We start from the raw sequence: 26,582 nt of genomic DNA on the forward strand, positions 1-26,582 counted from the left end.
AGGCCTGCACCACAATATTTAGCTATTTTTTTTTTTTTTGAGACAGTCTCGCTCTGTCGCCCAGGCTGGAGTGCAGTGGTGCAATCTCGGCTCACTGCAAGCTCCGCCTCCCGGGTTCACACCATTCTCCTGCCTCAGCCTCTCCGAGTAGCTGGGACTACAGGCACCCACCACCACGCCCAGCTAATTTTTTGTATTTTTAGTAGAGACGGGGTTTCACCGTGGTCTCGATCTCCTGATCTCGTGATCCGCCCGCCTCGGCCTCCCAAAGTGCTGGGATTACAAGCGTGAGCCACCGCGCCCAAGCAACATTTAGCTATTTTTTAATTTTTTTGTAGAGGTGGGGGTCTCACTATCTCGCCCAGGCTGGTCTCAAGCTCCTGGCTTCAAGTGATCCTCCTGCCTCAGCCTCCCAAAGTACTAGGATTCCAGGCATGAGCCACTTGCGCCTGGCCACTCTCAGCACATTTTTCTAAAGCCCACTCTTATCCACAGACCACTCACAATACATCTTTTCTGAGCAACTGTCAAGTTCTGGGTATTGAACAACAAAATACAACATACAAAACAGGGTCCCCAGCCTCTGTGAACTTACATTTTGAGAAATCCCTGGAAAGGCTGCAGTCTACAACAGCTGAAAAGCATTTGCTAAGCTCCATTTTTTTTTTTAGAGTGCTGCCCTCCCCTAGGAGCTCAACCGGTGATATATATCATTGTGTGTGATTATGTCTCATAATATATCTCACAGCATCACTGTGAGACATCCTTACCTTCCCAATTCTGCGTGTTTTCTCTGGTTCTTCTCAGCCAGAAATGTCTTCTTCATATCCACTTTTCAGCACCCTAATCGGGTTGCCTTCTTCCCGCTCCAACCTTATGATCTCTGAATCCTTCGATCTTCTTTCCGGACTTGTAATTTGGCACCATACAGTTCAGCTGTTCCTCCTACATGATTCAGAAGCAGTGAGGTTTGGTAGCTTTGGAGTCTGTGGCAGAGAAAGCTAGGATATTTGCTCTCCTTCCATTAGGTTAGGTTGTTTCTGGGGAACAGCTATCTGGCCACTTCATTTCTCAACCCCTCTGTATCTTATTGGGGCCATGTAACTAATTATGGACCATGAAATAAAAGTGCTTTATCTCATTTTGGGGTAAGAGTTGTTGCAGTATCTAAAGTGCCATCATCATTCAGTCTTCCTCTTCTTTGATGGCCTGAATGCCACCTGTTTGAAATAGCAGAGCTTCAAGATGGAAAGGACTGGATTCCTGAGTCACCACTTGGAGAATCACCTCCCAGAAGAGCCCAGCCAGCCAGGAACACCTGCAGAGGACGTTGGGGAACAAATACACTTGTATCAGGTCAAGCCACTGGAGGTTTTCTTGACCAAAACAAAGTTAGATAAGTTTAGGATTGAGTCCCATTTCTGCCACTTGACAGCCCTGTCATGTTGGGAAGATCACTCACCCTTCCTGGGCCTCATATTCTCCATCAGTAAGAAGAGTTCAGTGATACCCAACCTTGCGGGATGGTTGTGAGGAGTAAATAAGATATTTCCGAACTACTTGAAACATTGTAGAAATCCAATAATTTGTGTATCTTTATGTGTTTGTGAGGGCGTGTGTGCGTCCACATAGTGAGTGGCTTCATATGTGGTACTCTTGCTGCTAAATTGTAAATAGGTGGTTCAATGTTGTAAGCCTGTATTCTCTCTAAAGCCTACTACAGTGCAAAGCAAATGGAAGATCTCAATTAATATTTACTAAGAAGCAAAAAAATATTGGCTTAAAATATAAGGAGAACTAATTTGCTGTGCTACCTCCTTATAACATCCCCCTGTGCAATGTGAGGAGTTTATGGCCCTCTCCCTCTGGGGCAGTGCTTCCCTTGGCTTCCAACTGATCATCTCTTCTAAAGTGGATTTCTGTATATACTTGCTGCTCAGTATGTGAGTAAATGGGTGTATTTATTTGGATAAAAGTGCTTTTGTGGTTTGTGACAAATGGAGTAGAAGCCAGGCAGGGAAGGGAGGGGGCAGATTATTGAATTCTTTGGAAATAGATGGTGAGGAAACCGTGCTAGAAGGGACCTTGTTTTATATTTTTGCAAGTGAGCTGTAGACACGAGCTGTGTGATGAAATCTCTGAGTTGAAAGATATCCTTAAGCATTCCTGCCCAGTATAAAATATCAAGTTGATGAGGATCAACCAGCTCATCAGATTGGTATGTTGAGATTTTGGTAATCATGTCAATGTGTTTTTAAAAAGAGGACACATATTTGAAGAATAAGAACAATGAAGGAATAATGGATTATCTGAGGTCATCTTAAGCCAGCACAGTTTAGTTTATCTTTTAAAAACAAATCAGACTTGTCCTCCACTATTGAAGAAGCAGCTGAAGCTCCTTTTACGCCTGTTCATTTTGATATGCCCTTTGCATGTTAATCCCCTGACAAAAGCTCTTTAAAAAAAGCAAAGTAACACCAATCAGTATTTTGATTATACTAGATAGAGAATAAATGCCCAACCAAGGGAAAGCAAAATGTTTTTGCTTCAAGGACCATTCAAAAAGTTTTTTTTAAGGTGGCTCACGCTTGTAATCCTAGCACTTTGGGAGGCTGAGGCGGGCGGATCTCTAGGTCAGAAGATTGAGACCATCCTGGCTAACATGGTGAAACCCCATCTCTACTAAAAAAAAATACAAAAAATTAGCCGGGCGTGGTGGCGGGCGCCTGTATTCCCAGCTACTCAGGAGGCTGAGGCAGGAGAATGGCGTGAACCCTAAGGCGGAGCTTGCGGTGAGCCGAGATCTTGCCACTGCACTCCAGCCTGGGCAACAGAGCCAGACTCAGTTTCAAAACAAAACAAAACAAAAAAAAGTATAAACTTCATTTTAAAAGAGTATAGACTGGGCATGGTGGCTCACACCTATGATCCCAACACTTTGGGAGGCCAATGTAGGAGGCCAGGAGTTCAAGACCAGCCTGGCCAACACAGTGAGACTTCATCTCTACAAAAAAATAAAAAAAATTAGCCAGGAGTAATGATGCACACCTGTAGTCATAGCTACTCAGGAGGCTGAGGCAGGAGGATTGGTTGAGACCAGAAGTTCAAGGCTGTAGTGAGCTATGATCACACCACTGTACTCCAGCGTGGGTGACACAGTGAGACCTTGTCTCAAAAATAAAAAAGAGGATGTACAGTATACACACATACATGCATGCACATATACACCATCAGGAAATACAGCATCCATAAATGTAGTGAAGCATTCTAAATATTATTTCTCTTTCACAGAAAGAGTTTCATTCAGGAGGAGCTGAAATTTCAGAAACAACGTGTGCACAATTAGCACACATGGCAGTGTCTTCTTAAAATTCGGGGCCTTTGAACACATTTTATGTATAAGAACCAGTGGTATGGAGAGGAGGCAGGCTGGGGGGATTGAAATTGGATTGAATGGAAAGAGAAGTGCAAATCAATCACAGAGCAAGGACAACAGCCAAGGGCCATTCCACTAGGATCTCACTCCTGGAAGTGTGGTCCACAGGCCACACCCAGGACCTGGGCTAAAGCAAGGTAAGTGGGGGACTCTTCCAGAACAACCTCGGCACCTATAATAAATAATATTTTATGCAATATTTTAAAAATTCAAACTGCAAACTCTAACTGTGGTCTGGTGGCCTGTTTTTGTAAACAGAGTTCTATTGGAGCAGTATGAGCATCCCATGGGTGTTTGTTAGAAATGCAGAATCTTGGGCCCTATACCAGCCCTTCAGACTCAAAATTTGCATTTTAATAACGTTTGCAACTGGTGTGTGTGCACATTAAAGTCTGGGAAACACTGCTCCAGGAGACTTTAAGGCAGGCTAGACTGACGTGTGGCTGCTCTAGGCAGGACAGTAATTGGTTGCCCTTCAAGGTGGATACTCTTTAAACATTGAGTATTTAGCATTTATTTACTGAGGACAGGAATAAATTAAAATAGATATCTTTCTTCACATTTAACACAGAGAATTTATTGCATGCATTGGATGAAATGTAATATTTAAACTTAACTTGGAATGACTTTTTTATTTCACATCTTTCCACTGTGTATAATTGCACAGCACTAGTCCCTCACACATGAAGTACACAAAAATATAATCGAGCTTTCTTATTCAAAATATACTTTAAAGTTCCTTTTTCTGACTCTCCTATTGGCAACAACATCCTACTCTTCTGTAGCTGATTTGTCTTCAATTTTTCTTTTGTGGTTTTCTGAATCAGAAAATTTCTAGGGAGGCATATGAAAGGTTTAAATTTGAGGTAACAGAATGCATCACCCCTGCCATGCTTTAACTTTAGCATTTCAAGATCAGTTCACTTGAGCCTGGAGGTTGGTGAGCATGCTGGTTGGTAGCTCAGCCTGTATCCCATCACTGCACACTTTTAGCAGAAACTGATAGCTTCTTGAAAAGAAAAAGCTTCTATTTTCACTCCAGAGAACTATTTTTTTCAAAAGAATTAATTTCTATTTCCCAGTTTTGTAAAAAGCGGTATGAGACAGCTTCAGGTAACTGGGCCCTGTTTCTGATTTGTATATTTTAGGGAGTTTCTCCAGTATTTTGCTGTGGACAGACTTCACATTGGACACGCTGACTCCCTGGGAACTACCCAGTGTGGAGGCAAGAATTGTAATCTTGCCCCAAGGCTAGCGTGAGAGGAGTCAGGTAGCTGGTTAACGCAGGAAACCACTTGGCAGCATCCACACCTCACTGCTGCTTAATTCTTGTCTACTGATGACACGCCGCAAAACTCCAGTAAAAACACAGCTCACACAGTCAGGAAATGGCATGGTTAATATTGTTAGGTGATAACACAGTCTCCTGCAGACTAGCGGTAACAATAGTGGAAGGGCATATATCAGAATTAAATGGTGGATTTCCCCAAGAAAACAACCTCATCTGTGTTATCTAAAGATTTAGAGCAGTGGTTCTCAACCATGGCTGCAAATTGCAGTCAACTGGAGAGCTTTTAAAACTGATAATGGCTGAACCTCAAATCCAGATTCTGAATTAATTGGTCTGGGGTGCAGTCAGGACACTGGGATTTTTTTTTTTTTTAAAGCATCCTAAGCAGTTCTAACATGCAACCAAGTTTGAGAACCATTGCTGTGGATTCCTTATAGTGAAAAAGTGGAGAATATTTATTTATTTATTATTTATTTGTATGAGGGCAATTAATATAGCTGGTACAACAAGAAGTTCCCAGATATCAATGGTTTACTACAAGAAAGTTTATTTCTTGTGAGTGTGGTTGATTGCATAAGTGTTTTCTCAGCTAGACCTGAAAATGGTATACATCACTTCTCCTGACATCCCGCTGGTTAGAATCACATCACCCAGCTCCAACCTAACTGCAGAAGAAGTTAGGATATGCCATCTTTCTGTGGGCCCAGGAGAAAAAATACAGGGTTGGTGAGCTTGTAGTCCATTCCTGCCACATATAAATATCAGAAACATGTTTATAACTTCCTAATTTAAGAACCAAAGGCTTAGAGTTTAAGTATCAATATTTAAAAGTAACTTTATATGGCCTGGCACAGTGGCTCAAGCCTGTAATCACAGCACTTTGGGAGGCCAAGATGGGCGGATCACCTGAGTTCAGGAGTTCGAGACCAGCCTGACCAACATGGAGAAACCCTGTCTCTACTAAAAATACAAAATTAGCTGGGCGTGGTGGCGAGCACCTGTAATCCCAGCTACTCGGGAGGCTGAGGCAGGAGAATTGCTTGAACCACGGAGGCAGAGGTTGCAGTGAGCTGAGATTGTGCCATTTCAATCCAGCCTGGGCAACAAGAGCAAAATTCCATCTCAAAAAAAGAAAAAAGTTAACTTTATGTATTATTTTTCTCTTCTATTCGTAGAGTCAATCATACATATATGTTTTATATGTATATTGTTTTTACATATATATGTATATATATACATACACACACACACACATATTTGAAATAAAAGGGTCCTTTATGGCTAGGCGCGGTGGCTCACGCCTGTAATCCCAGCACTTTGGGAGGCCGAGGCGGGTGGATCACGAGGTCAGGAGATCGAGACCATCCTGGCTAACACGGTGAAACCCCACCTCTACTAAAAATACAAAAAATTAGCCGGGTGCAGTGGTGGGCACCTGTAGTCCCAGCTACTCAGGAGGCTGAGGCAAGAGAATGGCATGAGCCTGGGAGGCGGAGCTTGCAGTGAGCCAAGATGGTGCCACTGCACTCCGGCCTGGGCGAAAGAGCGAGACTCTGTCTCAAAAAAAAAAAAAAAAAAAAGAGAGTCCTTTACAGTATGAAATATTTCTGCCCAGGCTGGAGTGCAGTGGTGTGATCCTGACTCACTGCAGCCTTGGCCTTCCAGGCTCAAGTAATCCTCCTGCCTTGGCCTCCCCAATAGCTGGGACTACAGGCATGTGCCACCATACCTGGCTAATTTTGGTATTTTTTGTAGAGACAGGGTCTCCCTATGTTGCCCAGGCTGGGCTCAAGCAATCTACCTGCCTCAGCCTCCCAAAGTGCTGAAATTATAGGCATGAGCCCACACACTCAGTCTTTGTTATAATTTTTAATAAGAATTGTCTTGGAGGCAGTGAGTGTCTCCAGGTTGCCTAGCTTTGCTTTAACCCACGAAGCCCTGCTTATATTTTGTGTATTGGATTTCAGAGTAAGTTTCATTTAAATATAGAAATTTAACTTTAAAAATGAACTCACCACTGAAAATCACCATTTTATGTGAAAACTACCACAGCATTATATGGGGGAGATAGGTTAGAAGGGTGTTTTAATTTCAGTGATTCATAAGGATCTAGACATGGGGCTTTACAGATGTCAGAAGGAACATACTATAGAAGCATAGCTTGCCTCCTGGCTTCTAGGACCAAGGCACTGAAGATCATACACCCTGCTACGTCCTTCAAGAGCCTCAAAGGCTCACATCCCCTCTAAGACTATAGCTGGGAGAGAGCGGCTCTGCTACCCTTTATTTGAAAGTACCTCTGCGTTAGGAACTTGGCTTCATTCATCTTTGTCTCTACTGCTTCATGCGGATGGCTCGAGGCAAGTGCTCAGAAAATATTTTTTCAGAAAAGCAAAGGAAGGGAGGGAGATGAAGAGGAAGAGACAGAAGAAATAGGTTGCTCTTCTGCAGAGATTTTTCCTATTTTCATTCTCCTAATCTCAGTCATTGATCCTTTCAACACATATTAAGTGCCTACTATGTGCCAGGCACTGAGCTGGGTGATAAAGCTACGAGGACAAAGCAGGCCCAGTCCTTGTCATCAGAGGCCTCTTATGGCAGCAGCGGGTTACAGGGGCCATGATGAGATTTACTGAGGGGCGAGGGAGGGGAGCAAGCAGAGAAGCAAGAGGACTGACAACGGTACGGCCCACTCTTTCCTCGGCCTTCTCTTGGTTTCTAGAAGAGCAGAGAGAAGCCTAGATCTTGAATCACAAATGTAATTTGTAGCTTACAGATTCCTATTTTACTTTCTTGTGTTACATTTTATTCATTCTTCTTCTGGCACGCACAGTGAACTGGGTATGCACTGTGTTGGCAGAAGATCTGGAGTTTTTAGTCTCAGTTCCAACTCTTTAGAGTGAGAGACCTTTGGCAAGAGACCCCAACTTGTGCATGATGAGGATGATAAAAATCTAGGATTGAGGTGAGGACTGAGGATCAGAGGTCACAGTTCACAAGGGCTTGTTAAAACTGTGAAGTTCTACAGAAGTATTAGACTCTTATACATAGTGGGTAATAATGGTCCTGCAAGGACATAGGGAAGGTGTTACTATTATCCACAATAACAAGGCTTAGAGACATCAAGGAGTTGTCCCGGGTGGAATAACTAGAAAGGGATGGAACTAAGACTTGAACACAGCTTTCTGACCCCAGATGTCCTGCAGTATCAGGACTCTCAGGCAGGCACTCCTCAGGAGCAAAATGAGCTCTCGGTGAACTTTCTTTGCAGCCCACGGAAAGGTCAAAGCTCTGTAAATGAAGAATCACTGACGCTAGGAAAAAAAAAAAAAAAAAAATCAAGGCTGAAAGCATCAGCCTTTAAGGATGGTGCACCTGGCTTCCGTGTCCTCTCCCGGCAGGGGTGAGGCCTGTGGGGGTGAACATGTGGGCGTGAGATCAGGAGCCATTTTCTCCTGGGGAGCTGGTTCCACAGCACACTGACTCCCCAGCTGGAGGCACCACACCTCCTGTGAATGACCCACCAGAGAGCCCACGGAAGCCAAGCCACAAAGGCGCAGGAAGCAGCAGGCCTCAGGGAGGAGCTTGCTACCCCGCGTGATCATGGGACTTACCAAAGAGGGATAATCTCCATACAGCTGAAGACGCAAAGGCTAAACAGCACATTGTGCTGATTTCATGTAGTTACAAAAATACACAGACACAAACCCAATCTAATCTGTTGAACCTTGGAAATTCTGATATACTCAGGTCTCATTAATCTTTTCTGACAGGTCTGGCCTTCTCCATAGCAGAGCTGGTGGGGCCACGCAGAGCAGAGTTCACCATGTAGACACAACTACAAAGGCCTGTGACCTCTTTCTGTCACTGTCTAGTGGGACTGATGGGATGTGTGATTATCATCAGGATGTTTTCAAGTGTCTCCATTTCCAGGAGAAGAAAAAGGTTGATCATGTAGGTTTGATGTAATTCTCCCCAAGAGAGTATTTCAGGGTAAAAAGGAAACAGATCTCTTCTTATTTCTGCAACTCCCAGCACAGCTGCAAAGAATACATCAGGTGGGATACGAAAGTTAGGAAATGCGCATTGGAGCAGCTGCTTTTTGCTTAAAATCTCCACGTCTGTGTTGCTTAGATTTGAACCCAAGCTATGGATTCCAGAAGTACTCGGAAGGCTTGATGCCTTCTAGCTGACACCATAACCAACCCACGGGGGGGCACAGGGGAGCATACAGAGGATAATTTTGCCTTCATTTATGAAATGGGGATGGTCACAAAGATAAAAAATCACAATGAAGAGACAGCAGAGGGTGGAGCTAGCCAGAAATCGCATCCACTTACCTGCTATAACTTGGTTCAGTCCTTCTACCATCCAACAGTAAAAAATGAAACGGACATCCATTTGTAGAGGTTATAATTCAGATTTTTTTTTCTTTTGAGATGGCGTCTTACTCTTCCACGCAGGCTGGAGTGCAGTGGTGTAATCTCAGCTCACCGCAATCTCCGCCTCCTGGGTTCAAGCAATTCTCCTGCGTCAGCCCCTTAAGTAGCTGGGACTACAGGTGCGCATCATCATGCCTGATTAATTTTTGTATTTTCAGTAGAGACGGGGTTTCACCATGTTGGCTAGGCTGGTCTTGAACTCCTGACATCAAGTGATCTGCCCACCTTGGCCTCCCATAGTGCTGGGATTACAGGCATCAGCCACAGTGCCCAGCCATAATTCAGATATGAATCAAGGATTCAAAGCAGCCTATGTCCTAAAACGAGGTTTATGACTTTGTTTGAAAAAAAGAAACCATTTTAGATTTATTAGCAGTTAGTTGAAACAACAGATTTTGTGATTTTTGTCAGGTCTTGCCAAATGCATGTCAGATGTCAAATGTACAAGACCCTCATGTTTATGCAGATATTTGTGAGGATGTCTTTAACTGAGATCCAATCCTGTGAATAAACCCAGTCATGAATACACATGGAAATTTGCGAAGTCAAATGCACAGCCTTCTTCTATCTCTCCAATCCTAACATTCAGAATAATATAGACCATCCTTTCCTAACTCATACGTCACGTCAGGCTCATATTGGGTTTCAAAAAAAGCATAATGAAGTAAATTGTTTTTTTTTTTCTTCTCTCTTTTTTTTACAAAGTGTTATTTTAAATTGGCAAGGGGTAAATATCTGTCTTCAGCTATAAATGTGAAACTAGTATTTCTGCCAGTAATGATCTTTTAACTTTAAAAACAACGTCCTTAAATCATTTAATAATTACATTCCTAATAATTACATTTCCAATACAGTTCTCTAAGAACTACAGTTAAAACCAGAATAAAGTATATCCTGTGGACCAAGCTGATGGTCATTTTAAAATCCCTAACAGTTTATGGGTATATAATTTTTAAGGATACTAACGCAGCATCAACCCAATTGTCCTTTATTTTGGCTCATCTAATTTACAGACATGATTTCTGAAGTTTAACAGTATTTGTAATGGCAATGTCCAAAGTGATTTTGGCTGAGTAAACTGCTATTTGTTGAACAAAAATGTAGTTGTTTGTGCAAGTTTAAACATTTCACAAGGCCAGCTGAGTTCATTTCAACCCTACTTACAAAATAATTATTGGCAAATGAAATGGGCTAAGGGGGTAGAGACAAGATACTTTCAAGCTTCTGAGAGATTTACAAAGCCAAGTTCTTCAGCTATTGAAAGTGAAATTGAAAGGTCGCAGACAATTGAAAGGTACAGGTTTAAATCTCAGGATTAAAAAGAGTTCCAACAAGAGGAATATTTACAATGGAACAATGAGGAAAATGTTTTGTTACAGTCAGAAACATGGAAAATATGCTGTTCAAAATTGTTGGCTCTGGAATAAATAAAATCCAGACTTGGACTATTAAAAATATCAAAGTGATCCACTGTGTGCCAACTCTATTTTCTCCTGTTGTTTGTTATAAAGAAAATCCATTATTGAATATAATGCAGTTCTGGTTAAATTATCAAAGACATTTTCCATATGCAAACTGTTGTTTACCATATGCTATATATTCTTTGCTAACAATTTTAATAAACCTCTATCACATGGTTCCGTAGGTGCAGCGTCAGAAGGAAATTTTGAGTTATATTTTAATCTCTTACCCAAGGTACAAACCCCCTCTGCAATAGCCATTCAGCTCATTCTGCTGAGCACCTATTATAGACAAAATTAGAGATACAAAAATAACTTTAAGATGTTCATGGCCTGTTACGTGGAAGAAAGCATCTTTGTCCAATGGTTGCCATTAAGCCTAGACTGAAACTCTTCTATCTTGTGACAGGGAGCTCACCACATTCTTTCGGTGAGTAGCTCTATAATTGGGACCGTGTGTATTAAACTGGGGCTGACATCAGCTGACCCTGGTTTTGCCTTCTGCAATAGTATGAGCCAAATCTACTCCATTTTTTTCAGCTGAGCTCTTCAAAGATTTTGAGAGCACTTTCCTGTGTCCTACCTAGTCTCTCTGCCCCCCCACCTTCATGCAGCAATCTTATTTCCTCTTATTTTCACTACCACGAAATGCTTTCCTGCCCTTAGGGATTTAAAAAATTATTTCATATCGACGGATTGAGCCTAACAGCTAAATACTCAATATCGCACTTAAAATAAAACAGACTTTAAAAATTATGACATTAAGAAACCAAAAGTTACAGCAATTGGATACCGTCTGGGATTATCCCTTTGTAATTAGATGAGCATTGACTAACAAAAGATGTTTAGGGGAAAAAAAACTGAAACAGAACACCTAACGCTTGCCAAAACTGTGTATATTTGAGAGGGGGGCATGATAAATCTATTATAATGAAATTCATGTGCTCTGAGACAATGACTGAACTTGGTATTTAAGACTATTTAAAAGTCACAAGATGAATTAGGTCATGTTTCAGAAGTGACTCTACAATCTAAATTTCTCACAAGCAAGTCAGGTTAATGACACCAGACTCTGCTATTTTCAATGGATAAAACAAGGGATCGACTCATATGTTAAATTTTCTTCCAGTGGTTATACATTTGGTACTTTCATAAGCCACAACTAAGAGACCCAGGATAATTTAAATCCAGGAGACTTTATTTAGCCTCCGGAATGGCCCCTCCAACCCCAAATCCATGCAAGAACACAAAGTCAAGGGGTAAACTAAAAAAAAGAAGAGATTGTTTTATTGTGACATTTATGACATTGACCCCTTGTTGACAGGAATGACCGAGGGTAATCTTGGCATATTGCACATGCTGTGATGAAGGATGCACTGGTGATCCTCTGGCCACTGAGGCTGTTTCCTGGTCCTCCCAGACCTCTATGCACGTGTGGGCCAGTCACAGAAATTTCATTACCACTTGGTGTATACATTTAACAAGTCTTTGGTCTTAATAAGCACCATTACAAACCCTCACATTAAGGGCATTATTATTCTAGTTTATAAATGTTTCGATGATAAAAAATAGCACGATTACAGTATACACACACTTAATTTACATGTAATGTATTATACTCATAACTGAGATAAGCTACTGAACTAACTTTGGTTGATTGAAATTAATGAAGTATTGGAACTGAATACTTGTAATTTGGTTTCTAAGTTGTGTAAATATTACAGTGCATTTATAAATCTAGTTTGAAAATTTACTAGCACCAAATAGGTACCATAAATGGCCAACCTAGTACTTGTATTTGGAGAAGCAAAGTTTACAAATTTGCAAAAAACAGAGTAGTCCATCAATTGAAAGCACATTCCTGTACGTTTGCTGGAAGGATGGCATGTCAGCATAAATGGCCAACCCCCAGTGGAAATACACGTCCCAGTTTTCGAGAATCAACACATTATGACAAGGTAGCTTAGCTACACACACGAGAAGCCTGAGAAAGTGGTTGTTTTGAACTAGGGTAGTCACCTGTACCTTGCTTTGGTAATACAAAGAATAGTGCTTATTTATACAAATTTACTTGGTGAAAGATTGTACCTATGATATGACGATTCTGATTGGGGGAAAATATAGTTCTACCTATCTATATTTGTTTTTCTTTCAATTATTTGGTCTCTGGATGGTGAATTAATGAAGCAAAACCTGGATTTTCATCTTCAGATTATCACCCAGTTCACCACTGAGGTAGTCTTTGTCATATTTGTCTTCTAGTTGGTTAAGTTCTTTCTTTTTATAAAGTGGAGTACTACTGATTTGTAATGAATAGGTTCCAACCACTGGCTTCTTCTTTGTGAAGTGGAGGTAGCTGATCCCTTCCTTTTGGTTGATTTTAAAGAAGCCATCTTCATTTCCAGATTCGATCAAGTATCTGTTGTGATTCGTCAGAGTTGTAAGAGCTGGAAGGAGTTCTAGGATTCGAACCTTGTTACTGACGTGGGAAATATTGAAAGCAAAGATGGCTGTCTTCTCAACATCCCAACTTGCAAGACTCACATTGGCTTCTGTCTCAGACTGATCCTGGAAAGACACATGACAATGTGTTAAACACAATGTACATATGCCACTTAGCTCTCATATTAAAGAAAAAATGACTCAAATTTCACACTAATACAATTTTCTGCCTTATGCTGCATATACAATATTGAAAGCATTTTGTTTAGACCACAAATGTACTAAATTGGCACATATTTGTAATACTTGAAAATATTAACTGATGTCAGGAAGAAAGGCAGGTTGAAATCATTTGTATCTGGAGGTCTCAAAGTGTAGTTCCTGAACAAGCTGCATCAGCATCACCTGGGAATCTGTTAGAACTGCAAATTCTCGGCATCACCCCAGAACTACTGAATCAGAAACCCTGGGGATGTCTCCCAACAATCAATTTTAACAAGACCTAGTAGGTGATTCAGATGCACGCTGAAGTTTGAGAACCACTGTTTTAATAGATTATGTTCTTTCCAAAGACTTATCTCATTTCTTAAACGACAGCAGATGGGTTGCAGCACCAATACGAAGAACCAGGCTATTTCAATTTGATTCACTGACGCAAAACCATCCCCTCCTAAGGACACACCTACAGGCCTACTTCCTGGCTGTGATGATCTGCTAATATTCAATGCTTTTCACCTGGCTTCTTGCTTGCCTCTCTGGGACCACATGTGCTGGATTCTATGGGCCCAGAGCCAGAGGTCTGGGTGAATATCTGTGCACTTCTGAGTTGACTGAAAGGCTGCAGCAGCCGTAGGCAAAGGAAACCAGGCTGCTTCAGCTCCACGTTATTTTTGTCTACAATCCAAGTTCCCTCACACTCCGCATGGCTCTTTTCATTAGAGGAGCCTCTAGCTTTCAGAACTTGGCGTCCTTATGTAGGGAGCACTATGTCACTTCGCTATTCTGCCCACTTGCTGTCCTGGATCTCAGATCTTATCCTTTCAGCAGACTTTGGGTGGGTATTTGAGTTTTTTTTGGCGAGACACAGGAAATGAGCAAGTATGTGAAAACCTTCAAATGGCCACTCCCGAAAAGCAGCAAGAAACTCCAGAAAGCCCCACAGCCTCTTGTAAAATACAGCCTAGAGCTCAGGGAATGGCTGGAGTTTCTCCCTGGGGAGCTTTTTCACACTTTGGAGCATCCTTGGAGGAAACCACGGGAATCTGGAAGGGCTTTCCACCATAGGAGACATCAGGAGAAACCAACTTCTGACCCACCTCGATATTGGAGGCATCAGTTTCGTTTGTGCTTCTCCGTTTCCTGCCCCGTTTGGGGTAGCCATTGATCTTACACTCGTAACAAGCCTCTGGGGAGAGTGAATTGTCATCCATTTCACCACTGACAGATGGCTCTGGGTTTCCTCGGCCCATGCCCATTCCAGAAACACAGTGCCTGCAGCAGAAGGGGAGCATAGATGTTTTTCATTAGAATGGGAAGACAAGGTAGGTGGTACAGGAGGTCTGGTGAAGCCTGCTCCCTGCAGTTGGGAGATACAGCCCTTGCTTGTCCACTGGAGGATAAGCTAGTTCTGAGAACTACATTGAGATCCTCTGTTAACGGCCTCTAATTCCCAGTTCCCTGAATGTATTGATTTCCTTCTACTGCCTATGAAGACCCTGTCTTGGATATTTATTTATTTCTTCATTCCCAAACCTAACATGGAAAGCATTTTGCAGTACTTATACTGGGGAGGAGACACAGAGTGGAGACAAGAGAATAGTAGATGAGGGAGGCCACGTAACTTGGGAGGCTAAATAAAAATGGCTTCTTTTTACGAAACAGGCTCCGTGGGAGTGAGCAAGGTGTGAGACATCACTGTTGAGTTTCTTGCATTCTCCCACTTCCATCATTACTTTTCCTCACTCAAGCTTTGGAGCAATTGCTCCTATTCCTTGACGTTTCACTTTTGCTTATGCTACTGAGGATAAGAAGAAAGCTCCGGTCGATCATGAAGGTTAATTTAATAATAAACTATGAAAATATGCAGTACATAAAATGCATGTATCAGAGCTTGCCCAACTGTGGGAAACTGTTTCAAGTCATTCAAAACCACTAGGGCCACTGGCTCTGACTCATGTGAAGACGGATAAACAAACCCATGCCCAAGAGAGAACTCGTTCAGCTGTTTTTCTTTGCCTTTCAGTTTTCAAAGCCAAGTTATGGAGGGAGGCTCGAATGTTTCACAAGTACCTTGTTTTGTTATTCTGCTTACTATTTCAGAGGCCACTTGGAATGCGTATTTATCAAGCTCCTCTTTCCAAATGTGTTGAAACATTTGAATGGTCCTTAAAAGAATCTTTATTTGGGGGCAGAGTCCATTCTAGTGACTCGGAGAGGCCAAAACTGTTTTAAATGGGTAGATTAATAACAATGGGTCATAATATAGACCAAAAATTATTTATCTGTTTTTCTGTAATAGCCGATCTGCTCTTTAGAACTCATTTTTCCTACCTACCCTTAGGATTCAAAATACGTTGCCAATGAACAGAATATTTGTTGTATTTCAAAGCAGTTTATAGGTTCCTACTGTTTCCCCCAATCTTGCCAGAGTCCAATACATTTCCTTTCCTCTTTATCTTGCAACATGAAATATGTAGAAACAATACAATGGATGAAGTGATAAATGCTCATCCTGTGGGTGTGTGCGCATGCGTATACATTCACACAATGATTAAATTTTTAGGAGGTAAACTGCAAATTTGCAGGCTTTGGTTCCTTTCTCAGAACTCCTTTCCAGTATTTTCATATCCCGGGAGCACCACTTATAAGAAGTGTGACTACAAAATCCCACTGGCCAAAAGCCAGTTTAGAGTGTCACAATTTTTGCTGGGAAAAAATGGTTCTGGCATTAAACTATAAAGAATGAGTCTACTGAGAGCCAGACACAAACATCTGGGAATTTGTGTCCGATTGTTGGCATTCTGTGTGCTTCCCATGAAACATTCTTCTACCTACCCAGATCCAAAATGAATCACTTGATGTTTGTATGTCAAGAAATCAAATACTGCTACATTAATAATTTGGCATAAGTGTGGATGTGTGTGGGGTGTGTGTGTATATGCATGTGGGGGAGTACATAATGTATATATATATTTAATGTCTATGTGTTGCTAATTAAAAAGGTAAAATGTGCACTTCCTCTCAGGATAGCTAAAACTAGGTGGACACCCGAGTCCAGATTAATTCAGCAGGAAAAAAGATCCAAGCTTTGAAAACTTAACACTAAACTTTGAAATCACTGAGTAAAATAAAAATAGGCCTCCCCAGCCAGGTGTGGTGGCTCACGCCTGTAATCCCTGCACTTTGGGAGGCCGAGGCGGGCGGATCACGAGGTCCAGAGATCGAGACCATCCTGGCTAATACGGTGAAACCCTGTCTCTACTAAAAATACAAAAAATTAGCTGGGCGTGGTGGCGGGCGCCTGTAGTCCCAGCTACTCAGGAGGCTGAGGCAGGAGAATGGCATGAACCTGGGAGGCAGAGCTTGCAGTGAGCCAAGGTTGTGCCACTGCACTCCAGCCTGGGGGACACAGCAAGACACCGTCTTAAAAAAAAAAAAAAAAAATAGGCCTTCCCTGCCCCAACTCTCACACAGACATACCTATAATTTGGTGAAGTGTTTGTTTTCTTTTTTTTTAACCAGGAAAATACAATAAGTATTTCAATTCTCATACTCAATGCACCTTTGGTAATACTTAATGTAAATTCAAGTCTGAAATGTAAAATATACATAATAATCTCTAAATAATCTCCAACCCAAAGGGATGTCTTTGACTTATCCTAACAGGAGCTACATACAAAGGCATTTTAAGTCCAGATAGAATCCTCCCTGCCCCAGGAGAAGAGTGGATCAGTCGTGTGGAGGGTGAGTCCAGTTCTGTCATGGGTTGGCAGAGAGGTATATTTACAGAGAGATGAATCACTTCCCAACAAGATGTGAAGATCAAGAGAATGAGATAGAGAAGTCATATAGCGAGATATTTACAATGTAGTTTCATCACTTTGTTTGACGTTTCCAGAAATCCAGATGCTTCCTTTCAAATAAAATAACCTAAAACTTTTGCCAAGCTAACTGGAATTAATTTTAGGATTACAAAAAGCATGGTTCTCCTCTGCTAGGACAGGTAATTTTGAGTTCAGTAGACTTACTTATATTACAAATGAAAGAATCTCCAAACATGACCAGGAAGAGCACTGCTTACCCTTGGCCTATGCGGAAGTAACCAGGTGGACAGCCACACAGGTAACCACCCTCGGTATTGGAACAGCCATAGCTGCAGGGGGCCTGCGAAGAGCCACATTCATTGATGTCTTGGCATCCTCCACTGAACTGTTCGTACTGGAAGCCGGCGGGACACATGCACTTGTAGCTCCCCAGGGTGTTGTGACAGGACGCTCCTCCGCAGATGTGAGCGCTGAGGCATTCATTTTCATCTGCAGGCAAAACAAGAAGCGGCATGTGTGGCAGCAGCCAGAGATTTCTATTGAGGACACTGGATCTGGCCACTTGCTGCCGGCCAGCTGGCCCTCAGCTAGACTCTCAGGAAGGTAAGACAGGCAGAGGTGGCTGGGTGGGGACAGCAACAGCAGAGAAAGATGCGGGCATGGATGTGGCTTCTTGCTATGTTGTGAGTAAACATGGACGATGAAGTCAAATGCACCAGGCAGAGGGCATTAGAGGATGGCATTCTGAGGACCAGCAGACTCCAGTTCTCATCAGAAGTCAACACTGGTATCTTCTGCTCCATGTAAACATCCGGTCATGAACCAACATGGTGCTGGTCCGTAGCTAAGATTTAGGGTTCAAGGTGGGAGGGAGGGAATCTTGCAGTTCTCTGAATACTTGCTTCACAAGTGCCCAGCGAGGAGACAAATATCTCAAAAGCAGAAACCAACCATTTTCCCGCAGGCTGCTTTCCCTGTCCGCCTATTTCAGGATGTGCCGATCTGGCAAGGGCTGATATCCTGCCCCAAGTGTCTGCCCCACGTGTCTGCCCCACTTGGACTTCCTTTTCAAAAATCTGCAAAAGCCCCCGGGTACTTGTTCTGGGAGATGAATAATGCCTTCTGGTATGTCTGCTCCCATCACCGAATCGGCCCCCTCCTTATTCAAACCAGCCTCCTGCCCAGAGTGTCTGAGCCCTGTCTAAAACTAAGAGTGGCTGGAAGAGATTTGGTGCAGACTTCACAAGCAGTAATTGGGGAAAACCCACAAGAGAGACAGAAGCTGCAGGGCTGGCTACACACAGGGACCTGCCAAGTCTGATGCTAAGAAGCAGGAAAAAGAAATCTTACTTTAAAAAAATCAACTAGAAGGGGGAAAACCATGAGTTTCTCATTATTTCTGATTTATAATTTTTGGAAGTCTCTAATATATTTTTGTAGACCTGCCTTCGCAGGGCAGGTTGGAAACTTGCTGGTAAGACATTTCTTAACTGCCATAGCCCATTTTCAGGCATACGTTCCTTTGAATGTAGATAGATTGGCCTTCTCTTTACTTAGTGAATACCCACTTCCTATGGAAGAGAGGAAGGGGAAGGGAATGAATGTTTATTAGATACCTATTTTATGACAGATAGGATACAGGTATTGCCCACTCATTTCCTTAGCTTTCCTAACAATCCTGAGAAAGAGGTATTATATTCTCTGTTTTACAGCTGAAGAAAGTGAGGCTCAGAACGCTCTTCCAAGATCTCACAGCCAGCAGCAGCGGGGCAGAAATTCACAGCCAGGTCTGTTGGACTGCAAAGGCCATCCATGTGCTTTCCTTTATACCACAGTACTTCTCAAGAGATTCTCCACATTTAAGCTGGTGCTTCCTTTCTCCTGTAATTAGTTTACCTTCTTTGCTAAGGCAGATTCATTTATAAAGAAAAAAATGTTTCTCAAAAAATCTATTTTTTCTTTTTTTTAAATTAGAAAACAGGTGGATAAAAGTGGTGGGGAAGAATGCTCACTTGTATATACTTAGTATATATTCACATTTCCTACTTGCCTGCCTGCCTGCCTTCCCTCCTTCCATGTCTCCTTCCCTCCTACCTTCTTTCCTTCTCTCCTTCCCTTCTTTCTTCCTTCCTTCCTTCCCTCCCCCCTCCCCTCCCCTCCCCCCCCCCCCGCTCCCTCCTTCCCTCCCTTCCTTCCTTCCTTCCTTCCTTCCTTCCTTCCTTCCTTCCTTCCTTCCTTCCTTCCTTCTCTCCTCCCCTCCTTCCCTTCAGCTACAGGTCTTTGACCTTAACTTTGCCTGTCTGAAAATCTTTTGTATCCAAAGACCTTCAAGTCTTCACTCAAGGTCACTTAGGCTCCAGGGCTCTTAAAATAGAAATAATAATTTTCTCTTTCTCATTCTTCCCTTTCTCTTTCTGTGCTCAACACATTATCTGTGTTCTTTCTCCTTATTTTAAATTGAGGACGAAGTGTGCAATAGAGAGCAACAGAAACCATTGGCACCAAGCTCCATGTCAAACAAAGAATGAAGAACCAAGCATATTTACTTCAGTGGAGAGAACACCCCTGGGCTGATGTCTTCTTGCTCCTCCACGTCCATCCTCCATCCTCTCCACTTGCTCTTGGCCCCAGGTGGCTGATCTATGGAGCATGAGCAAGCTCGGCTCCCCTATCCCCCACTTTTGGTTGGCCTCAGCCACCTGTTTCTTGCTGGGACCCTGACTAATAAAACCTGCAAGGCGTGGGTATATGAGGGGGAAGACTTCTCATTCTATAGCTTAGATTTATTCTGTGTTTTTTCCTCCAAAGAGCAGAAGTAGGACCAATGGTGAGAAATTAGAGGGAGGAGAAATGATTTTTTTATACCAAAAAAAGACATTTCTAAGTATTAAAAGCTGTCTATACATAGATTGGGCTATCTTGGGAGAAAGTGGGCGCCCTTCAAGGTGGTACTTAAGCCAAACTGGGATAAGCAAGGAAGTTAGAGAAGGATTTATATATTAGGAAAGAGGGAAGGCTAGATCTCTAAGGTTCTTTTTAACTTTGAGCATCTATCTGTGTTACTACAACTATCAAAAGTTCTCCCCCTCTCCTTTCACATTCTTTTAAATTTTATTTTACATTTTCTCCCCTCCCTGAGAATTTAATAAAGTTTAAATTAAACTTGCTTATCTAGGTTGGAGAGGTAGGATGGAGTAGAGCACAGATTAAAATAAGAAATTGGCAAATATTCAGTGTTTACAGTTTGAAAACAGCATGTTTGTGCACTCGCCCTTTTTATCAATATACAAACACCACGATTTGGTTAACATGTTTTGCACTTTTCCTGACCTTTTTCATCCTCTGCACTCTGGAGCAAATGACTCCACAAGGAATTTTTTTACACTCCAAAATATTTGTTTTATTCTTCCAGTTGGTACTTAGATTGGTGAGGGTTTTGTTTGTTTTATAAAAAGAGACAATTCGAATTTTATCAAAACAGCATTAAAGTCTGAAAACTACTCCTTAAAAGTGGATTGAAACCCACCACTCTGTCCTCTAAAATGAAAGGTTTCAGCATCCAGCTTGCACTGTTCATGTCAGCTGTGGCCTTAAGGGAGTACCGATAGGAAACTTCGCAAATGCAGGATGGGCTTTCTTTTACTCATTTTTTCTAGGGGAAAATGGGTCAACTCCATCTATCTGCCAGCTGAATTTTTGAAATTTACTTCTAGAAAGCAATGAAATCAGTGGCCCTCTTACCCCAAAGAGTGAATTTCCAGCCACCTGGGAGTGAGGATCCTGGGAGGGCTGGTCTAAGAGATCTGCTCTGTTTCTTGTGGTTCTGGGGAAGCTATTTTAGCCCAAGGCAATGCTCATTCTAGATAACTCTAATTGTCAAGATTTATGACAGCAATTTGGCATTTGGAGGCATTAAGGACCCGAAACGTCTTCTGACTTCTAAATCAACTTATTTTTTTAGAGTGTCCAGCCAGGAGATGATCTTCACGAGACCACAGCAGAATCTCCAGGACACTAGTGCATGGCCTGGTCGCCTCTACTATCCTCAGATGGATGGGAGGAGGAGGAGGATAAGGTACAGGAGCGAAATACCTTTCCTCTCTTATGTTTTTTTCACTTAGCTCCAGTGTTATTAAAAGGACCTAAATAATGAGAACAGACAGGCTCATAAACTGGGTATTGAATCAACAAAGTTCACTCTGGAAGTTCTGTGAGCAATGTCAGAAACTGGTGATTAAAATCAAAGACCTCCCTGAGCTGCTAATGAACAAAGACATTTTTATTAAAACCAGATAGCTAGCCAGAGACTCGCGCAGTCGAAACTCCTATAGCACAGGGGTCACTTCAGTCAACCGTATATGCCACTGCAAAACTGTCTTGTGTAGAATCAAACTAGATGACAGAGATGATTTTGATAAATGAAAACACACCAAATATGTCTTCATCTGCATGAAAGTGAACCATTGCAATGCAGAGCCTGCACCCAGGAAGCAGTAATTCTTTGAGTTTTTGCTAAGGAGGGCTCTGTACAGAATAATGTGGCAACTAGAACAGGTTACCAAAGCACCAAGCTTGCAGAGGCACTCCACAGACGCTTGCTGAATGAACATAAACAGGTGAATGTAACACTTGAAAGGCAGCTCTACATCAGAAAGTTAAGAGTTGTGGGTTCTAGTTCCAAGCATGTCACAAAAGAACTAGGCAAGGAAATATGACCTTCCCTTTCTGAACTTCTAGGTCCTTATCTGTAAAACAAAGTGCCTGAGCTAAATGGCTTCTGGTATCCCTCCAAACTCACAATGTTTTGATTCTCTGATGTGCATTAAGAGTTATTTTCCCATGACATTGTAGAATCAAAGATGACATCAGTTCAATTTAATGAGAGAGTCAGTAGAACTCCCTTAATTGTCAAAAGAATTTAGCAATCTTGAAAAAAAACAAAAACAAAACAAAACACAACCTTGCTGTGTTTCCTGCTTGCGCTCTGTCTCAAAATGCGTAGAGCCGAACAGAACTACTTTGGCATCTTCAGGCCAAAAGCCACTCAAAATAGCCTTTGGCTGGCTGATATTTTTCAGTCATAAGTAAGATTTTTTGACCCCCGATGTGAACATAACTCAAGTGCGGGCTGATGGCTAGCAGTGCAGCGGGAGGGTGGAGGATACTGCGCTTCAAGAAATTATGGGGGCGTTTCATTTCAGATGCTCTCAAAGCACCCTCAATTACAATTTTTTTTCTTGTTTGCTGTTTTGCAAAGACTGTTACTTCCCTCGGGTTTCAACCAGGTTAGGGCAATTTTAAATGAGTATTTGTTGCTTCAATAACACATTTACAGCTTCAGAAAGAAAGCAGTGTTTTACTTCATAGGAGCTGATAGCCATGCATCTTGAGAGTGAGGAAAAGTTACTTGCCAACACACTGGTTCCACTGGTAGTGCTGGAGGTAGCCCTGGGGGCAGCTGCACCTGTAGCCCCCAATGATGTTCTGGCAGCCGTGCTGGCAGCGGTGGTTACCCTCACACTCGTCCACGTCTGAAAAAGAAGCAGAGCCACCATGATGCCAGCTCAACATCTCTCTCTGAAGCCAGATGGATTCTAATAAGAAATCTGGCTCCCACACATCCTACACATTATTCTACCACCAAAAACTTCAAGAATATCTCTTCTGCAACTACGGCTAAGTCCAAGGAGAAAATCATTCAGAGAGCCCTGGCAAAGTCTACAAATAAAAATGATCAGGAAATTAGTGCAAAGCCCAAAGCACTCTCCAGGACAGCTCTGTAAGTTATAAGTTATTTGTGTTTGCTCTTTTTTTTCCTTATTTTTGGTGCCACAATTAGAAACCAAAAGGTGTCAAAGCCACAATCAACTTCTAAAAATAACATTTAAACTTCTAATTAAATGTCATCAGAAGAGCTATTCCTCATATGTTTAGTCCACATGGGGGAAATCCCTTTATGGCTCTGGACCCAGTGACCAGAAAATTAATGAATCAAAGTCAAGTCTATTTTTCTTGACTGAGTTATTCCCTATTAGGTTAAATTAAAAACTGAGCAGAAAAGGTCTTGATATACTTAGGAAAGGCATGTGTGTTAGATATAATCAAGCATGAGACAAAACATGAAATCTCTAAGATACAGGACCTGTGTACACTATTTTAGCTGGGTGCCCCCCGGGCTCAGATCTGCTATCTCATAGAGGCTGATGATGAAGGTGCTGATGGCCACACAAGCCACCTCCACAAGGATTCACCAGCTGGATCGCAGCTGAGGTCTCCACCCACCTTCACAGCTGGAGCCGGTCTGATCGAGTGAGAATCCCCGCTGGCATTCACAGGTGAAGCTTCCAGGAGTATTCTGGCAAATGCCCTTAGACCCGCACAGACTGATGTCAGAGGTGCATTCATTGTTATCTATGAGAAGCAGCGGGGGCAAAGAGGGGTTAAAATTCCCCGAAGCTCTCTTTGTATCATGTAAAAGAAAGTTAGAAAGATGACTCGGACAAGGCCAAATAAGGCCAACAACTCTTTACATACATGTACAGGTGTGCTCACACATACACGCACTCACATATTTCTTTGAGCTTTTGTTTTCTTATCCCAACAGCAGAGGAAATAGAAAATAATCCCTTAAAAGAATCGCTACATTCCATGTAGGATTTTTTCCTCTCCTACTCACCAATGCAGGCCGTATGGTGTTGGGTAAATCCGGGAGGACATTTGCATGTGAAGCCACCAATGGTGTTAACACATAGGAACTGGCAGTTGTGTTGCTTGGTTGCACACTCATCAAGATCTACAAGAAAATGCAAGATAGGCATTTGAGTCAAGCCAACAAAACAGGATCAGGGAAGCCGCCCCTATGAAGCAGCTCCACGTTTGATTTGGAAGTCTCAAATGACCCTGACTAGAAAGAAGCCACAGCAAAAGGCAAGGAGAGACACAGGGGGTAAAGATCTGAAAGGTAAAACAAGGTGTCAATTTAGACCCTCCTCCCCTCAAAAAAATATAAAGAGATCTTTAGGGGATCCAAGAAAACACAATTCTAATTGGAGAAATGCAGGAATTCCTCAACAAAGGAATTTCAAATAAATCATGACATTTTAAACAAATTTTAAATGAAGTGAAAGATGAATGATTCTGCAAATTTTCCAGAGCATTGAAAAGATCTATTTAAGTTAAAACATAAAGAGAAATGTTGACGCTGAAATGAATTTGCTGGTTTAGTTCTTTTCTGTCTGCTGTTTTTAATCTACTCAAATGAAGTCATCAGAAACAAAATCTGATTTCTTTAGTTGGGATTCTTCTTAGGATAAAACAAAACTGAGCCATCAGGAAGGAAACAAAGCAAAGGAAAAATTCATCTTAATAGCTAAAGGCACTTTAATAAAACTGCCTCCAGGCCAAGCGTGGTGGCTCATGCCTGTATTCCCAGCACTTTGGGAGGCCGAGGCGGGCTGATCACTTTGAGCTCAGGAGTTTGAGACCAGCCTGGGCAACATGGCAAAACCTGTCTCTAGTGAAAATACAAAAATTAGCTGGGTGTGGTGGTGCGTGCATGTAATCCCAGCTACCTTGGAGGCAGAGGTTGCAGTGAGCTGAGATCGCATCACTGCACTCCAGCCTGGGCAACAGAGTGAAACTTCGTCTCAAAACAAAAACAAAAACAAAAACAAAAAAACAAAAAAACAAAAAAACCAAAAAACCAAAAATCCCAAACTGACAACTGCCTCCAGTGTTTATCCAACGTTGTTTCCCACATCTCAATAAAACCCTCTGCTTTGACCAGGCCTCTTTCCTCAACGCCTCAACTTCTAGTTGCATTCTCAACTCCAATGTTATTTCAAAATATCAAGAGATGAAATGCTGTGTTCTAGCTTCTAGCTAAATTTTAATGATAATTTTAAAATTGCCGCATATTCAGGAAAACATATTAGTGACTTTATTTTATCACAAATTCAACCACTATGCCCCCACCATCTGCACAACTGCGTTGGAGCTGCAGATCTGTGCTAGCTTTGCCAGTGACTGCTTCCACTCCACAGGGCCAGTTCCTGGCTAGAGTAACACCTGGAGTGGGCCTACACTGAGAGACCCTCCCAAGACCTGTCCTAGTTCCGGCTTCTCTTATAATGCAGCCCGTCCTGTGCTCTTTCCACTGCTGAGAGCTTGACTGATATGCACTCTCTGTTCAGCTTTCTCAGAGCCTGGGGACTGGTTTCCCCTGTCTATGGCCCAAGGAGCTTGGCTGGAGCATCATGACACATTTGCTGAAGCTCACCTGCAACAGGTGAGGAAGATGACTCAGTGATTTCTCCTAACACCATTTCATGAGTACAACACATGAAGAACAGCAGCACTCGCTGCTCTTGCCTCCAAGAATGCCCTTCTTCCTCTTCTCCCCTCTAATCTGCATTCTACCCCTCTCTCACTGGGGATGTGCTGCTCCCACAGCCACCCTTCTGGCCTCTTCCTTCTCAGTGTCCGTGGTGCAACTATCTGCACTATTCATTTGATATTTAGTTATATATACCAAGTAAGTGGAAGAATTTGAACCTTATGAGAAAAAACAGGAAAAGGGACAAGTTGTGAGCGGACACGTAAAAATTACAGTGCTCTTTGCACTCCTAAAGCCATAAAGAGAACTTTATTGATGCATTTTCATTTTTCATCTTTTAATTGCTGGAAACTTTTGAGAATTTTCTGCCCCCAGAGGTTAGAAAAAATGCTATAAATTTGTTTTGCTTGTTACAGATAATATATACAATGAGAGATATTTTCCCCTTGAATTTGGTTCTTCATTTATATGAATAAATTTATGGCTCTGAGTTATAGCTTCACATTGCCTAGAACTCACAGTGACCCCAGATGTAAAATAAGTTCCACATTTGAGAAGAACAAAACTATGAGCGACTGTTCATTTAAGATGATTAGAACGGGTAAGTAGGTCTCTCAACTTCCTCTCCCCAAACTACAGGATTATACAGGCTTTGTGCTGCACAGGAAGGCCTCAGGCAGTTGCCCATGATGTCATCCACTATTACATGCCTCTTAACTCTCCCTCTCAGCAGACACAGGAAAGAGGTCAAGAGCCCAACTTCTCGCTGCTCTCCACTTCTCTCCTCTCCTCTCCTCCAATCTGGATCCTCCGTGGGGATGTGCTGGTCCCACCCTCCACCCTTCTAGCCTCTTCTCAGTTTCAGTGGTACATACAGCTGCATCATTCATTTGATATTTAGTTATATATACCAAGTAAGTGGAAGAACTTAAGCTTTATGAGAAAAAATAGGAAAAAAGACTCCACTCTACCCTTTACCTTCCTTACTTCTGTATGTTTCTATAGATTTCCTTCAAAGTTTCGTGGCATGACATGATATCTCTTGCTCTACCACTTGGTCTACCTTTTCTTCTCCAAATCTCTAATTTCCCAAATTATTGTTAAGTATGACTCACTAGTGCTATTCACTAAAT

The 26,582-nt window shown here is 42.2% G+C and overlaps 1 protein-coding gene across 1 annotated transcript in view; it reads right to left on the bottom strand.

Moving 5' to 3' along the window:
• Positions 1-11,889: 11,889 nt before the first annotated feature.
• Positions 11,890-26,582, bottom strand: part of FBN1 (fibrillin 1) — a 236,803-nt gene continuing 222,110 nt past the window's right edge. The window contains exons 61-66 of the mRNA XM_032174648.2: positions 23,791-23,907; positions 23,397-23,525; positions 22,526-22,645; positions 17,372-17,603; positions 14,388-14,562; positions 11,890-13,197 (exon numbers count right to left, since the gene is read on the bottom strand). Coding sequence (XP_032030539.1) covers positions 12,808-13,197; positions 14,388-14,562; positions 17,372-17,603; positions 22,526-22,645; positions 23,397-23,525; positions 23,791-23,907 — 1,163 coding nt within the window. The 3' untranslated portion in view covers positions 11,890-12,807. The remainder of the gene's footprint in view (positions 13,198-14,387; positions 14,563-17,371; positions 17,604-22,525; positions 22,646-23,396; positions 23,526-23,790; positions 23,908-26,582) is intronic.

This window comes from Hylobates moloch, unplaced genomic scaffold, assembly GCF_009828535.3.
Source record: "Hylobates moloch isolate HMO894 unplaced genomic scaffold, HMol_V3 SCAFFOLD_14, whole genome shotgun sequence".
NCBI classification, from domain to species: domain Eukaryota; kingdom Metazoa; phylum Chordata; class Mammalia; order Primates; family Hylobatidae; genus Hylobates; species Hylobates moloch.